This window comes from Synchiropus splendidus, chromosome 6 (assembly GCF_027744825.2).
Source record: "Synchiropus splendidus isolate RoL2022-P1 chromosome 6, RoL_Sspl_1.0, whole genome shotgun sequence".
NCBI classification, from domain to species: Eukaryota; Metazoa; Chordata; class Actinopteri; order Syngnathiformes; family Callionymidae; genus Synchiropus; species Synchiropus splendidus.
Window position 1 is genome coordinate 2223516 of NC_071339.1, and position 17145 is coordinate 2240660.

A 17145-nucleotide genomic window follows, 5' to 3' on the forward strand; every position below is an offset into this window, starting at 1 on the left:
TCAATATAGAATACACATAGATGCTTCAACATGCAGCTGCATATGTGACAGTAAACTAACATTTTCTTTTTATTCCCTGGAGTTATTTTGTTTTATTCCTCCTCATGGCTGCTGCCACCTGCTGTCTTCTTGAGCTAATTGCTATCAACTATACATTAAATGCTAAAAAAAAACAATATTGGTACCATTAAAGCAGGTCAATGATACTGTGGGGGAAAAAAAAAACACAAAATGAATGTATATAAGCAGCTTGGAAGTTTTAATAACAAATGCGTTCAACAAGCGAGGACTCATGTCATCTCCATCTAGGATTAAAAGGACAAAAGCAAAGAAACGATGAACTGCCGTGTGAGGGTTGCTGCATGACGTGCTTGGCTCTAATAGTGAAAGGTGGCTAAAACTCAAAAACAGCTTGATATACATGGACATAAATCCTGCATAACTAACATGAATGCATATCAAAATGACACCTGGATGCAATATACAGAATGTTCTCTCCACCAACAGCCTCCATCCGTCTTTACGTTTTACGACTGCGCTTCCCACGGACAGAAGACGGCGTTGCTTCGGCCCCTCCGGAGTTGAAAGCTCGCTTTTGGCCGGCGGTCTGGTCAGTGGCACTAAAGGACATGTTCAAAAGGCACCTATTAGTCATTTGTCAGTTGTGAAATGCTTCATAAATGACGTCAGCAGGATGAGACGACTTGCTTATGTATCAGACTGTAAACTGACACATGACCTAAGTATGTGTGAGTCATTTCCAAATATTCAAGCGTAAATGGAAATCTCTAAAGTTTACTTCCACAAAGCGTCACCATCGGAGGAACACAGATTTCTCAGTAGCGATTGGAAGCAGCGGCACACGCCTGACGCATCAGCCACATTATTAATACACACAGCAGCACATTCCCAGCCAATACTCTCAGCACATGTGGCAAATCAAAACTGTAACAGACCATTAGCCGGCAGCACCGGAACCAATTACAACTATTAACAAAATGGTGGTGGAATTCAACAGAGAACAGGGAAAACAAGTCGGCAGCCTCCATCTAATGAATGCATATTGTGATGATGATGGTGGGGCGACGGGAAATGGTGGCACTTTATCTTGCACAACAGGCTCTGCTCCGACTGTGTGTTATTGAAAACAACATGTAAATGTCTCACCTCAACACACCACCATCCGCCACAGTTTGAAGACAGTGGAGCAACACTGGCCCTCTCTAGACTCTCACATGATATGTGTTCATTGCTGTTTTTTTCTTCTTCAGCAGATTGATTCTGAGACATTAGCTTATGACGACTTACCTGAATGGCACTTCATGCCAACAGTACTGCCTCTGCGATCTTGTAAGGAAAACGATGACAACAGCAGGGAACCACTCACACTTATGGAACTAAAGGCCAGTGAAGAACACCTGAACACAACAGCCCATTGACGGCTTCAGTTTGTATCCTTCTATACTGTCGACTTAATTCAAGGGTTCTGATAAACTATGTATAACTTCTAGATTCATTCATAGATACACTGAATTTATGAGTGGATACGGGCCACATAACTGGTAAAGAGGAGCAAATCATTTAAACACGACAGGCCCTGCACATGAAAACACATGATCCAGCACCTCAGTAAAAAGCACTGGCTTTCAAATCAAACATATTTGGATTGCAACGATTGGTGCATTGACCGAAGCAAACCGCATCATCTGCGAAAAAAGCAGACAGAAACGGTTCAAGTGAAGTAAGATTAGAAGAAGTCGAGCAGCTTTGGTGGGGAAACGATCCCAGCAAGGCGCAACATCCTGCAACTTCTGCTGGAAAATGAGGTAATATGTGCTCTGCAGTGAAACCAGCGCAGAGTGGAGATCTTCAGGGGACGTCGTCGATCACAGAGCCTGATATACATTTGCATTCCAATGAATAATATGAGGATTTGTCACCATCTGATAAACACATCGCAAAAGACCAGCTAGCTTAGCCAGGGAGCTCATTTCACAAGTTTATAAAAATGCAGCACACAATTCCGTCAATAAAACTCATGAAGTCCTGACGGGGAATCAAACTCAAGTTGCCTATGCAGCGCATTTGCAGCATTATGACAACAATCCAATAGCCAATTACGCATCTTCACGGAGGCACAAAGGGCTCCTAAAGTGGGGTTTAGTTTCACCAGCATCAGTGGATGACCTGGCATAAACGGCGCTCCACGCTCCTCCGCAGAGTGGCCCGATACCTCATCTGGGAAACAACAGGGGCCTGTCGTTTGCAACTCACATATGGAATCCATAAAGGTTCAACACGATGGCTCCACACAGCTAATTATGGCAAAGATGAAGATCGCCCTCCAGCAAGCGACAAGGTCCCATGTCTCTCTACAGAGAATGCATGGAAAAACAAAATTCCAGTGCAAGAATTTGGGTCAGACGTCCACGTGCAGCGAGTGAAATATTTTCTGACAGCACTGGAGCCAGCCGCAGACACGTTCAGTGATTCTTCTGTCATATGACTTTTCTGCTTTCAAATGCTGCGTACAGGTTTCATACTGAGTAGCAGACATTGGCTACTACACGCCACAAATAACATTCTAAAATCCTATGGAAGTGAAACATGACCTATTCTTCAGTGACACGTTTACAGACATGAGCTAAGAGAGAACTTTCACTGCCATTTTACTGCCTTATGCTTGAAGTGGCTTCTGCAACATGGTCCAAACCTAGTAGCCCAGACTTAAGTAAATCCACCATGTATATCTGATTTGTTGAGTTGCATTTTATGGAAGCTCATGAGGGTTTGGCAGATTCACAAGAAAGCACTTTCTTTAAGGCAAACAATCCTGAATACCATGAAATGCCTTCTATTTTTTTATGGATCTATACTGCTCCGTGGTGTGTGTATAGACATAAACACACAAAGATTTTTAAGGATTGGTTTCCCAAAGAAATGGGAAAAACAATCCTTAAAAACCTGTTTCATTTTTCATTTCAATAAAGAAGTAAGGAAAGGTGGTATAGAATGTAGAAGCAGGGTTTTTCTTTCAGCAAATTAAAGAGTATCTCAGGAGCTCGCTTAAATGCACACAGACCTGGAAAGCTCATCTGCTCTTTGTGTTTCAGTGATGTTTACTAGCCGCAGTTAAATCTCCCCTAATGGTCAGGAAAAGCACAGGGATGACATTCAGAAAGCATCCTCAGGGATAGCATGCAACCCCCTACCAGACTTACCAGAAGGGAACATGTGTCCTTTGTTAATGGAAAAACAAATGAACAAAAAAACAGAAGGATGAAATAAGGTTAGAATGGACATAAGATAAGATATATTGAGTGTGTAAGTCAAAGGCAACATTCCCCTCCGGATCAGAGGACTTAAACTCTTTTCATGTACAGAGCAGCAGAGCTAGTGTCAAGCATTAGGATTGATGTGGATGAGGTGTTTATGAGTCAAACCACGTCATAATTGAAATGGATTGTGATAGCATGCATGCAAATGAAAACATACCTATGTATTGAAGGGTCTGGGCCAAAAATATCAGATATCGAGCTGCAGAGAGAAAACACAGACGGTCAGAGGAATTACATCAAGATAAGAGAAATATAAACGAACAGGGCTGCGCTAAAACTTCTGAGTATACGCAACCATCTCAGAGTCAAAACTCAGGAAGGACCTTTTCAACTATTACAAAGGTTTCTTATTAAACAACCACAGATGAACTACAGGGAGAAATCCACCTATAAAATGAAGAACGTCACTTAGCTGCAAAACCATTTTAGGCAGGTAATACAGACACAGCATCATGACGGATGCACAGAAGAGCACACAGGCAGAGAAAATCCGTCCAACAAAAACACTTTGAACGACATGACATGACTCTTATGTGGATCTCACCTGCTAATAGAAATGTCACTACTTGCAGGGCTGGCAGGCAAATCGTTCCCTGAAGCAGACGGCACAACATTAACTTCTTCATCTTCCATCTCCACAGGTGGCCAACCTATCGACTCGGAAACGTCTAAGAGAGAGAAGGATGCCTGATTCCTCTGGCTGGAGCACATGAGGGGTCTTCACAGTTCTGCACTACCTGCTGATTGTGCCTCAGGAACATCATCTCTTCCCTCTATGACTTCCTGTTTGATGACAGTCTGCTTGGCGGAATCTAGCCGTCCACGAACTTGTGCAATAAGTCGGGAAAAGTCGCTGCTGTGCTGCTTCCCTGAGGAAACATTGAGGGAGAGTCAGAAGAATTGAGAAAATGTGTGCACCACAGGCAGAGCTGCTGCACACACCATTGCACCATCAGTGTGGAGATTGTAATTACACAAAGTAATTGGCCATTTACACAGTCTATAAAGTCGACTCAGACTATCACCAACATAAGTAAGCACTTCTATGTGACGGCGAGTCCCTCACCGCAGTGAACCAACTGCATTCAGCACAACAAACACTGTCCACCTATTCGGGGCGTGGAGTGGGTCCATGAGGCGCCCAGACTATTCTCATAGTGCTGCTATCCCCACCGTCTGCTCATTCAACATGCTGGCAGTGTGACTCATAGACATCCTGCGCCGATAAATCAAGAGATTATCACAGTGCTGGAGCTATTTTTAGAAGCCACAACCTTGGGTGACTCACAAGTTTTTTTTTCTTCTGAGTAACCCGTCACAACTTATTAATTCTGCTTCACTACAACAAAATTCCAGATGTGTCACAATAGTGATAACATCAAGTGACCATTGATCCCATTAGGACTTTGAATCCGGAGTCGAACACGGACCAACAAATCCAGTAATTGTTTGACATTCACTCGGCTCCAGTCTGGTAATCTCACACATAAAACAATAAGGCAGTTTTGACTTAACACTTTTGAGCATTTAAGACTTTTAACAGCAACAGGATTTACCATTGCTACACTGTAGCACAAATCCCTGGAGCACAAAGAGCAGCACTATTGTTGCAGATCTGGACAGACTTGTATTCTTCAGAAATCCTGACTCTGACTGACCTCTGGCCAGAAGGGTGCACCTGGATAACCTCAGGAGGAAGTTGTCCAGGTGACCTGCAGTCTTGACGCCAAACCACCTGACAGGCTGATCCATTCACCACCCAATCACCAGGAGAACATTTCCAAAAGAACCAAAAGTAATGCAACTATCTTTCCATATTTTCGTTCATAATAATTTGCACATAATAAAGTAAGAAAGATGGCTTTGCATTAATCCAGGAAGCCCTTGGGGAAAAGTAAAATACATTGGTGATGCACAAAAACCTACATACATCATGCTGTTTTTAAAAAATGTCAAAAATGTTTGCAGATATTTCCCTTCAGACTAAGAGCATTGTCTGCTTATTGACCAGCTGTCCTTCTGAAGACAGAAGTGAATGCATCTCATGGGAACCATTTCCAGTGGCATGAAAAACAAAATGCGAGAGTCCACCTGTGAACAGAGCCAGCAAGATGGAAAGGCATAGAGCCATCAGGAATACACTATGTAGCATTCAAACTAAAGAACACCCACAACTAAAGAAAGAAGTAGAATTCAATTCAATTCATTTCATTTCATTTGTCAAGTAAAATGAACCTGATGGCCCCCAAAAGCCAGCAACGTAAAAGATACCCAAGTACCTTTATCAATAGAATTCAACCCACTAAAGTGAACATTGATGCTATTAAAAAGGACATCAACTTTCACTAAATAAATGTACACACATAATCATTGCTTGTATTTCAGTAAAAAAAAGGATTATAAATAGCGCTAAATTATTTTTAAAAAGAGATGAATTAAAATAGGTTGACTTACTATAGTTTGAATGCCATTCTTCAATCTCCCTCTCAGACTGCTTCTTCGAGGGTTTTAGCACCTGCAACAGGTTGAAAACACCTTTGATGAATAGATGAAGGGAAACATGACAACGATAATAAAGCTGGCCTCGGCTGCCTTGACTCTCTTAATTGGCCGCCGACTCAAGGTCAACAGTATAATTAAATGTTCGTCTTCCAGCTCTTCGCAGAAGCACTCACAGGTTTGGTTTTCCCTTGCAGTCGGGTTCGGATCTTCTCACTGGCTTCAATCTCTTTGGCGATTTCTTCAGCTGCAGACGGAAAAGACAATTACTTGCAGAGACTGGCATTTTGGCTGTCAGCGCCTTGGCATTTAGCACCAGGGGAGCAACTCGAGACTGCCTGGTGGTTTGAAAAGCAGCCGTGGCAATGACTGTCAAACTTCTAAACAACAGTTTAACACTTCACATTTAAGTACAGCAAAACACGCTGAGCCGTACAGCAAATGATATTAAGGACCATGTAAAACAAGTCACACAGGAGAATTTCACGGTATGTGAAAGTTGAACAACTCTGTGGGAGCTCTCTGGGGGCCTTCAATCAATTCAGTATTTCAGAAACTACGGCTGGCTTGAAGGAGAACAGCTGAACCAAAGAGGATATAAGTGCAGCCGCAACTTCATTAGAGATCAGTACCTACAAAGGAGCAGGCCAGCCTCGGTCAGCTCTGGTTTTGCTTTCACAATTGCATTGAACAGATGAAAATAAAATATGTCCAATTTTCACTGTGAACGATGGGGAGGAATCACAGAGCAAAGGAGCCATGCATTTTAATTGCTGCGATTGAAGCAGCATTTTGTGTTTCCTACCTGATTTGGGATTAAGGGCGTCACACTCTGCATTGTAAAAATGCACAAACTCCTTGTGCTTTTTGATCATCTGGTCTCTGGACCCCTGCACTGAGAGATGGCACTGCCTCAGTTTCCTTTTCAGCTCAGACGTAGAAAGCAGGGTGTAGACCAGCTTCCCCATCGGCTGTCGGCTTTTTCCCAAAGAGCTGCAACAAGACATTGGTTAATATGGCAATGCAGCACACATTAAACAACATAGTGGAATTGCTGCAAAAACACATCAAATAAAAGACATATCCATTTAAAACAGACGCACATTTGTGAGCATTATGCTGCTGTGCTTGAAGAAAATGTGCCATTTTATTTAGTTCAGACGCAGAAGAATCAATTCCCATGCAGGCTGGTGAGCCAGAAGACAACAGAGCCACAGCATACACCCTCCCTCATTCATCAAAGTGACACGAAGGTCTGCTCCAGATTCTGCTCTCTGCTGTCTGACGAACACCCAGAATAATTAACAGCAAATCAAGTGGCCTGAGTGGGAGGTAATCAGAAGGGAGAAGTGACAGAGACAAACATGAAGCTTGTTTGTCCTGCACACCCTTTGTTTGGGGATTTTATACCCAGCTTCTATTGTGGTAAACTAGGGTGCAGCCCCGGGACTACTTAACATCCTCCTCACTCTTTGCAGATAACACAATAAAAATCATAATAATTATAATAATCTTCTGAAGTGGGGATGGAGATTCATAGTTCAGAGATTGATATTCTTTTTTTTTTGTAGCATTGAGGTGGTTCACTGAGCGTTCACCGAGTTGGTGGGTTTCTCCTAAAAATGCTTCTACCACGTTGGTCAGATTGTGTTTAACCTTCAAATGCAACAGCACAAGTTAAAAACCAGCCACGCTTCGCTTCAAAAGCACTACTTCCTCTTGCTCTGCATAGTAAATATAGATCTGAATCAATTCACATTTGGTTTAGCATTGGATAAAAGCTCTTACACCGCCCTTGCTCATTTCCAAGGGCACTATGACTGCATTGAGTGTCACTGTCCCTCTGTTCCTTCTTTCAATTTGACAAAACTGGGACAGGCAGCACAGAAACTCATCACCAAAGACTGACATTACACAAGTACAGCACACCTATGCTTCTTCAGACACACAGGGAAAAGCTACAGCTATGGCAGCAAATATCCAATACACCAATTAAGCATCATCTCGTACTGACACACATCAAAAGCAAACATTCATGATCTACAATCTTCAAGTGTTACCTCCTCAGGCTCTCCTTCTTCTCCCCACTGGCGAGACAAACATCTAGATGCTTGTTGATAAAGCGCGACGACACGCTCACCGAGCACACAGGGCACTCCACTGGAGAAAAAGAAGGATATTTTACAGCATGTCAACTTGGAAGCAAAAGATGCCAGATAAACAGAAAAGGCTTGCCAGCAATAGTGGTGCTAAAACTGTGATTTCATAAATCCATGACTTAAATATAACACGTAATCGGAGGAACAGCCATCTTCGACAGGAGCTTGCCATCTCAAGCTTTGGCTTATTATCCTTAAGTGGTGCATTATCACCATTCTAGTACTTGAGTGCCGTGTGACTCGGAGTTATCCTGAATGATCTTGAACCTAATTTGAAGCCCTCGATTCTCTGACAAGCAGAGCCACTCAGCGAGTGCAATTTCTGCATTCCTTTAAGTGCTTCTTATATCTGCACAGCCTGTAGAAAAAGAGTTCAATCAAATGTGGAGGTTGACATGTAGCACCGCTGCATGACAAGTTAGTGGGTCCACTGAACAAGTCTTACCTTTAATGATCAGCTTGGTGTCGCTACATGGTGTGGAGGTGGGCACCAGTTCTTCCAGAGTGCTGTTGAACAGCGGCACCTTTTCCTGTTTCACTGACACAGCCCCACTCGACGATTGCTCTTCTTCATCTGGTTCCTTCTTCACTTGGACCGGCTCATCTCGAGGACCGGATCTGTGATCTGAATTCCTTTCTCCTGTCACTTTAACTGGTGATGCTTTTACTCTCTTCTGGAAAAACTGACTCAAAGCCGGGCTGTTACACTTCTGGACTTTGTTTCTCGGAGTTTTGCACTTGACAAACGAGGAAGGAGTCTTGGGCGATATCGGAGGGGACTCCAAGTTTGCTTTTGACAGTTGCTGCCTGATGGGCCAAAGGAAGAGCATGATGAGAATGTGCAACTTCACTCAACACATGTACACAAGCAACCAGCACTTCAATATAAATGCATGGATTACATGCTCAAAGCAAGCTGACTTTAAAGTAACAGACTCATTTTGCGAGTGACTGAGGAAGGCTTAGTTAAAAGAAATAAACAGCAATGGCAGCTCCAACACTTGTCCTTTTCCGTGTAGGGAGACACTTGGTCTGCAGTCTGACTGGTGTGGAAAACAAACAAATTGCAGCAGGGCCATTACACGGCAATAAAATGGAACCAATGAGCTGTGCAATTCACCACTTTCCATATTTAAAACCGTATATTTGGGCTCAATGTTCACTTTAGAAAAGATTTGTGCTTCCTCACGGACAAGGATTGAATAATAATTATCACCTGAACAAATAGCATACAGTCCCAGGAAAAACATAGGCAGTGAGCTGGGCATAAAGTGGTTAGAATGAAATCCTGCACCTCCATCTTTGACATTTTGCTCAGTTCACTTTTCCTAAATGTAACCATCTTTTGTGAGAACCAAAACTAAGCCAACAGCGGCATTTACATAGCTAAATATTTTGAATGAACCTCTCTAAATGTTACTCTGGGATGCTCCAGACAGAGTCCTATTACACAAACGGCTCTCGCGTTTACAGACGTTGGTTGAACTTTGTGCACCATTTGCCTCATCTGAGCAAATGTTACTGTTGGCCCATGTATCATTAGGCCCTTCTTTATACCACTGCACATGGCTTCTGTCAGTTGCTAACCCGGGATGATTGAGACCAAACACAAGACCATTAGAACGGCAATTTGGTAAACAATGGAAAACTAGAATCATTGTAAAGGTCAACCACGTAATGCAAGTTTGCCAAAGTATGTTAAGTACTGTGATTCACAGTGTTTATCTCATCACTCAATCTTCCCATATCTGACAAACTAAAACACCACATGTCAATATGTTTTTGTCTGACTGAACCTCGGCTGGAAGGAGATCAGGGAGTAGAAGTGAATACACGCGCGCACACACACACAGACAATTTATTATTCAGGAGCAGGAAGCGGACTCGAGCTATTTATAATTAATGGACCAAGTGTTTCCTGGAGTGGGAAAAGAAAGTGTGAAGCATTTGCACTAAGTGAGGAACAGTCTTTAAAAGCCTCAGCAAGCACAAACAGGCCTAAAACGTAAAACATGCCTGACACGATCAATGGTAATTACATGTCCTAATTGAATTTCAATTGCCACAGCATTGACTTTCTTTTTACTCAAAACAGGACCTATCAGTCGGCAGCAATTTGATGGAAAAGAACCCACAGAAGCAACAGATAACACCAAGCTGGGGTGGGAATCACATCGCACCTCACCATGCAACGGTGTGAGATGATACCATGTGACATGACGCACGACACATGATCAATACATTGTAATATAATAATTACATTAAAATAATAATTTTATTTAAAATAATGATGTATAACAAAACAAAACAAATGTTTTAATGTCTCTTGTGCAACACGTCTGCCGCTGGAGTCAATCCAAGTCAAAAGGCCACATTGGATAACACAAACGCACGGACAGACGCACGGATCGGTCTGATAAAACCAACTCTCACTCAGTAACCATTAATGTCACGATTGAGATTTGCCAGTTACTTGGTGGGATCCTCATTGACCTTGGCAATAAAGCTGATTCTGATTCTGAAAAGTGCTCCACGCTGCTTTGTGTTACATGTATAGGAGAGATGACGGTAATTGTATTTTATAGTGTTTTCACTGGGTCAGGGGCGACCAAAGACTTGAACATGGCGACCGGACCAGGTGTTAGTCCAAGAAAACGGTTTGTGTGGAGAAGGCTTCATCAGTTCCAGTGAGCTACAGAGAAGCCCAGACTCATAAAGGTGAAGACAGTAATGAGCAATGTAATTTATGAGTAACAGGTACACAGTGCAGGTGTGGTTAATGACAACAGCCGGAGCCCGTGCGGGTCTATGACGGTAACAAGGGCTGTGTTTCCACAAAATGAATGGGCAGGCTGTACACGGTCGGGATGGTGGGGAAGTAATTCGATGTGATAAATACACAGGTGTGAATAACGGAAAGCTAGGGAGGACGTACAAGACAAGACAGTGTTGTTTGAGGCTGAAAAACAGTGCCTCAACCCTCCTCCCCTGTTTAGGGAGGAATTTTCAACTTAAACAAAGATGACTTCTTTAACTCCTCCTTGGCAAAAAGTGCTGTTTGTCCCTGAGGTGCAAATGGACCGCTGAGTTTTGTTGGCGAGGAACTGGCTCTCCTCTGTTAAGCCATTTGTTTATGGAGATGTTTTCTGTTTCTCTATCCAATTTATTCTCAATGGCGGGAGAAGGATTTTCTTCGATAGTCTGTTGGTAAGAATTTCACCTTTTCTTAGCTACCACTCTACTTTACACCTCTGTAACTGCATCTTTACAGTCAACATCAAACCTACCGCTCGGAAGGCAGTGTGATTATATGTTGCCAACTCATTACACTGCAAACAATGACTCATGTTGACAACATGATACATCTAAGACGTAGTTTCCATTAATATTACTTTCACTTATTCACTATAACAAAGACCTGTTTTCAACAGGGCTTAAAGTGGAAAGATGTTTTTGCAGGACTCATGCTGACAGTTCCCGAGCTAAATTTGAAGAGGACTCAGTTATCAACATCAGGTTCTCTGAACTGGTCTTGGACAACAGGAAATTAAAAAAACAGAGGAAAGTGCTTCAACCGTTTTCCCACAGATGGTTATCAGAAGGGTTTGACAGACTTAATAACAAACAAAATCGATGGGTAAGTTGGGCATGAGGACACGTTGTTTGGAGGTGCTCGTGAGCAGCACTGATATCAGACTAGATATGTACGCGGTACTTGTGCATCTATAAAGATAACACAAAAGCATCAGAATGGAGTAAAACATTTGTGAGCAAAATGGATACTTAAACAGAGAGACAACACACACTTCCAGCACAACATGCTGTCAACCCAGGTTCCCACAACATTACAGAAGTCTACAAAAATTCATCAGAGGGATTTGCTTATAGATGACTACAAGTCTTTGTCCAGCTCTTGAATAGTTCTGTCTAAGAGACAGGGATGGAACCAGACAACCTGGAAGATGCACATTACCTTTCCCGGGCTGTGCTCAGTGAGAAGGTAATGTGAGGTAATGCTTGACAGTGAAATTATGCTGGCCATTTTTCAGTTGAGGTGCACTGATATGAACACTGCCTTTTCTCGTGGCTTCAGGCTTTGAGAGCCCCAATGGCCTCCAAACAAAGCACAGCAGTTTGGCAGTGAAACTCATTAACAAAACAAATCTGATTAACGGTTACTGTCAATGCCAAGAGACCATTCAAAGCTATAAAAAGGGTTTGTTCCAAGGCTGCTGCACATGCATTACGGTCACTGGACCGTGTCTTCCTGTGTTTTCCAATGCATTTCACTTCAGTCTGAAGACAGAACTACACTTGATGAACCTTTATATTCACCATTATCTTTACCATATTCACCATTATTCATGCTTTCTTTGATGATGTGACATTTGACAATGTTTGGGCTCATGAGAATTTGATGGTTAAAAGTGAATCATCTGCACCCCCCTGTCCATGTGCCTCCAGAAAACGGCAACAAGTCTGTTAATATCCTGAGGGACGAAAGGTCAATTGAGAGAGCGGACCGTCACTAAAAGTGGGAAATTTGCTGAAAAGAATCTCCAAAAAAAGGCATTGAACTAACTCATAGAACGCTACATTTATAACAATGGCCGTGTGACTGTGTTTTGGAAATGATACGCAGCATCACGACAGCTTGTTCCAGACATGGTATATAACTTAATATATTTCATTTGAAGACTCAACAATTTTCCGTAACAGTGGAATTTCAGGACATACGACACACTCTCTGCTGGGACAAATCAAATTTTAACAACCCATGTATTTTCTATGTAATAGCTTTAGACGTGGGTCGCGTTGCTTACAGTAAAGACTGCCCTCAGCTGAAGATAAGAATCTACAACAGATTCCCTGAAAATAATTCATTTCACAGAGCATGGCTGCCTACACTTTGATTACTGGGTTTTGCTACAAGTGAAGCACGGAAACAAATGACAAGCTACGGATGAACACCTGAAACTATGCCACGAACAAAAAGTATGAGATTACTGAAAAGATGTTTTTTTTTTAAGTTTCAAAATAGCCAACCCTTTTACTTGGATTACTGCTTTGCACTCGCTTTGCACAGCTTTCTAGCAATGAGCTTCGTGAATGGTTTTCCAACAGGTGACTGCACCATGAAGCTCATTGAGAAGGCCAAGGGATTTTTTTCTCTGCTACATGATTCCATACATCCCGTTTCATTTGATATGGACAAAATTCCACATGTCAATATTGCTCACCTGATACCTTGATTGATCGAGACGATATAGGACAGCCAAGATCGGCTGAGTGTCAGAGCGGTCACAGTTGGAGCGATCAAAATTGGCCAACAGCGAAACTTGGAAAGAAGCTGATGTTCCTCTAACTTGACCACAAACCTTCTCCTGCATGGCCGCAATTTCTCTCATTACATTCTTCATAAACGGGGTGGTGGAATTGTAACAGGCAATGGAACTAGTTTGTCGCACTGTTTCGCTTCACCGCCATTTTTGCGAAGCGCGACCTGCACAACACCTCGCTCTACTCTGTGACTTCATTTTCAAATAAAAAAAAAAAAATCTCCATATTATGCAGTAGGACTTTTTTTGGCCATTAAATCAGTTCAACGTGCAGACTCCACACCGACAGTAGGCACCGCACTCATGTTCATACTCTCCGCTCTGTGTGTGCGAGTGTCTGTCTCACTTGCTGCACTCCCTCCAAGTTGGTTGTTATTGGCTGATTTCAGCTGTAAATCAACAGCAAATTTGAAAGGAGGTTTGTGGTTGGCTGGCCTTATCTGCGCACGAAGGGCTGGCGCTGCAGTAACGTTCGAGTGGAAGAAGATTTGATATTGTTGTTTTTGTGATGTTAATGTTGTGAATGTTTTGAATTTTTCATGTCGCGATATAGACACGATAGCAACATATCGTTCAGCTCTAATGTAGAGGTTACCGTGCAGCTTGAAACTGTGCGACGAGGTCGTCCAGCAGGCGGTTGTTCCTTAAGTCTTGTTCATTTGCCGACTAAGAAAACAAAGCAGATGATGGTGAAGTAGTTGATTATATTTTTACACAGCAGAAGACTTCAAATACACCAATAACGTTTGATGTGTGATGAAGTTTTATCACATACTTTTAGCACAGTCTGAATCAAAAATACTAGTCAATTGTACTTACTGTATTGCAAACTGGACATTGTAATTTGTAGGACAGAAACCTCCTGATGCAGAGAGAACAAACTACAAAAGAGATTAAAAGCAAGCTTTAGTTGAAAAAAAAAAAATCACTTGGGAGTGGCTCATCTTAAATGAACAGTCCATGTCACAAAAGAAAAGTGAGTCAAAAATGTCATGTGGCATCACTTACAGTTGTGTGAGCACTTGGTGATCATTGCGATGTTGAAGAATTCAAAGCAAATTGGGCATCGCAGCATAGAATCGATGGGCTGCAGAGGAGGAGAAAAAAAAAACAGTCATCCATCAGTTTACAGTTCAACTACTTCAGCTAACGAGTAGTCAGACGTGGTTTGAGAACATTCATTTAAAATGTCACAAACAGATAACAACGTTACGTCATATATAGTATAGAGACACGGACAGATCTGCTGCATGTTCTCTGTATAATACATGATAATACAGGACTCGGAGAAGGAAGGTCGCTACACCGTCGAACTACCGACGCTATTAGCTTCATATCGAGCACCAGGTGAAACAGTGACTGGCTGACACGCTTTAACTGTAATAAAATAAAGAGTGTCGACGATATATGGTTTAGTATGTAGGACAAAAGATGACAGTTAGCTGTTGTTGTTAGCAACCAGATGCTAACAATCCACCGCAGCACCATAACATTGACTAAAGGTAAAAATAAGCGAGATATATTACCTTCAGACACGCGAGGGTCGGTGGTAAGTCCGCTTCGATCTCAGGAGGCATGTTTCCCTAAGAGATCAAACAAATCAAGCGCGTTCAGTTCAGAAAACTTGTGTAACAGCTCCCGCGCAGCTTCATGACGGGCTGACGTCATATGACCACTTCCGCTCGCTGCGCGTTTCTGGCGTGTGTCACATGACTTACGTCCGTGCGTAAGAAAATCGCGCTTCACCAATCGATTTGATTTTCACCCAAAACAGAAGAAACGTACGGAGCTATAAACGCTTATTAATAATAATAATAATAATAATAATACGGTGTGGCAAAAGCAAGAGCAGGCGATGAGACGGCAAACTTCCAACAACTTTATTTACTCCAGAACAGAACTCACTCCCCTCCCCTCACAGTCAATATATACATCACCACGCCCCATACCCATAAACCATCTGGGTGAGAGAACACACCCCTTAATGTACACCACAACGGTTTGATTCCCAGAAACTTTTGTAGCCGTAGAGCCATAGAAGCAACGTCCATGTGACGTTCATTAGTTCATATTTTGACAGCAGTTTTTGCTTGACATTTGAGATATATATACACTTATTACCTTATTAAAATGACTAGTTAGTTTGTTGCTTAGATTAGATTAGGATGTGACTTCACGTTTGAATCGTTTGAAATAATGATGCTGCAAACGTGACACGGATCTTGAAGGGAAGAAAGCGTGAAAAGACAACTACACTGAAGCAAATATTTTTACATCATGGCAGACACTATCCTCTGACGCTTTTGTGAAGATGTGCGTGCGTGTGTGTCTCACAACCAAAACATTCCATGCACACAACGTCAACAAATCCCATTTAGTGTGAGATTTCAAACTGGCTCAAGGTCAAATTTAAAAGACTTACACCAAATCAATTGGACGTACAAACTTCATTATTCACATTTCTGCGTGTATTTATTTAATGATAGCCTGTGTGTATTAGTGTTTTGATAAATATTTCAATATAAAATGAATATGACACTCCTGCCATCCCACAGTTGGTGCGGCATCCAGTGTGCTCAACCAAGGAGAGGACGAGTGTCAAGTGGTCCAAATCTGCTGTCAGACTGTGAGTGCCCCTGCAGATGACACCTCTGTGATGGCAATTTGATCCGACATGAGGCTGCTCACTGCCAGCTCCCCTCCTGGGCATCGAGCTGCTCTCAGCTAGACAAGTTATTTGACAAGTTAATGCTTGGTAAACAATGAGGAGTGGCCTCGAGCTGAGTCTTAGTTACTGGAAAGAGGACAAAGTTAGTTCTTCTGTGTTTATAAATAAAGAATAAAAAATAGAATGTGGCAGATAAGCTGTATATTATATATATATATTGAGATTGAAGGGAATAAATACTGAATGTTGTTATCCACCATGCAGCTCATTCTAACTTGACCATCACTCTTTGAGACAATCTTTGAAGTATCAATAAATATTGACATTTTACAATTAGACAGTTATATCCTGCAATAGATGACAAAACACTAATAAATGCTGCTTCATTTTCAAGACAAATACAGAACTTTTAAACAGCAAGATCATCAAAAAGCTATTCTATATAATAGATATGACTTTGTTACTTGTGTAATGTAGCAATAATTACGAAGTTGGGACAAGTGAAAACCATTGAAAAAAAAAAAGTAAAAAAAAAAAATGAATTGAAATCTGCGGCTCCATTGGGTCTGGGCTCAGATGAAAATGGGTCGGGGCCAGAGTCAGCGAGCATGTGAGCTGGATTAGAAGGATTCTCATCCCCTTATCATTTTCAGTCATATCGAATGTTTTTAAACCCATTAGATTAAAGCGCAGCGTCATGTCATCCATAATTAAAACTGTTCGAGCTTGAACACTTGTAGAGGAGGTCAACATTAACAAAAAAAGGGAGTTGTGGAAGACAAAACTGCTCATGTTTACGTGTACCAGCAGCAGCCGTTCTGGGGTTCCATCTGAAATCTCTGGCACGAAGCATGAATTCATATGTTTTCACCACTGGCTGAGATGAAGCCGCCCTCAACACTCTGGATGACACCGCGACGGTACCGAGCAGCACAAGTGAGAATGAGTTCCACTTGGCCTTCACAGCATGACTCAACAATTTGTGCCACCCAGACACTTCTGCGGCAGAAATGTGATATGAACTCGTCACAGTCAAACACGTTTTTAATCATCGCCTTTTTTGGGGGGTGAAATTTTCAATTTTTTGTTTTTGTTCCCCGTCTTGTTCAGTCATCTAACTGTTTCACATTGTATGACGAGCA

General features: G+C 42.1%; 1 protein-coding gene across 1 annotated transcript; it reads right to left on the minus strand.

Annotated features, from left to right (window-relative positions):
* Positions 1-242: 242 nt before the first annotated feature.
* On the minus strand, positions 243-15009 carry rad18 (RAD18 E3 ubiquitin protein ligase). Its single transcript, XM_053867959.1, has 14 exons — positions 14862-15009; positions 14344-14422; positions 14155-14216; positions 13931-14001; positions 8442-8803; positions 7898-7997; positions 6643-6830; positions 6014-6084; positions 5793-5853; positions 4076-4207; positions 3883-4006; positions 3496-3537; positions 3222-3239; positions 243-620 (listed from the first exon to the last, which is right to left on the minus strand). The coding sequence occupies exons 1-14, from the start codon at positions 14910-14912 to the stop codon at positions 521-523; spliced, it is 1461 nt and encodes a 486-aa protein (XP_053723934.1). The 5' UTR covers positions 14913-15009; the 3' UTR covers positions 243-520.
* Positions 15010-17145: the final 2136 nt, after the last annotated feature.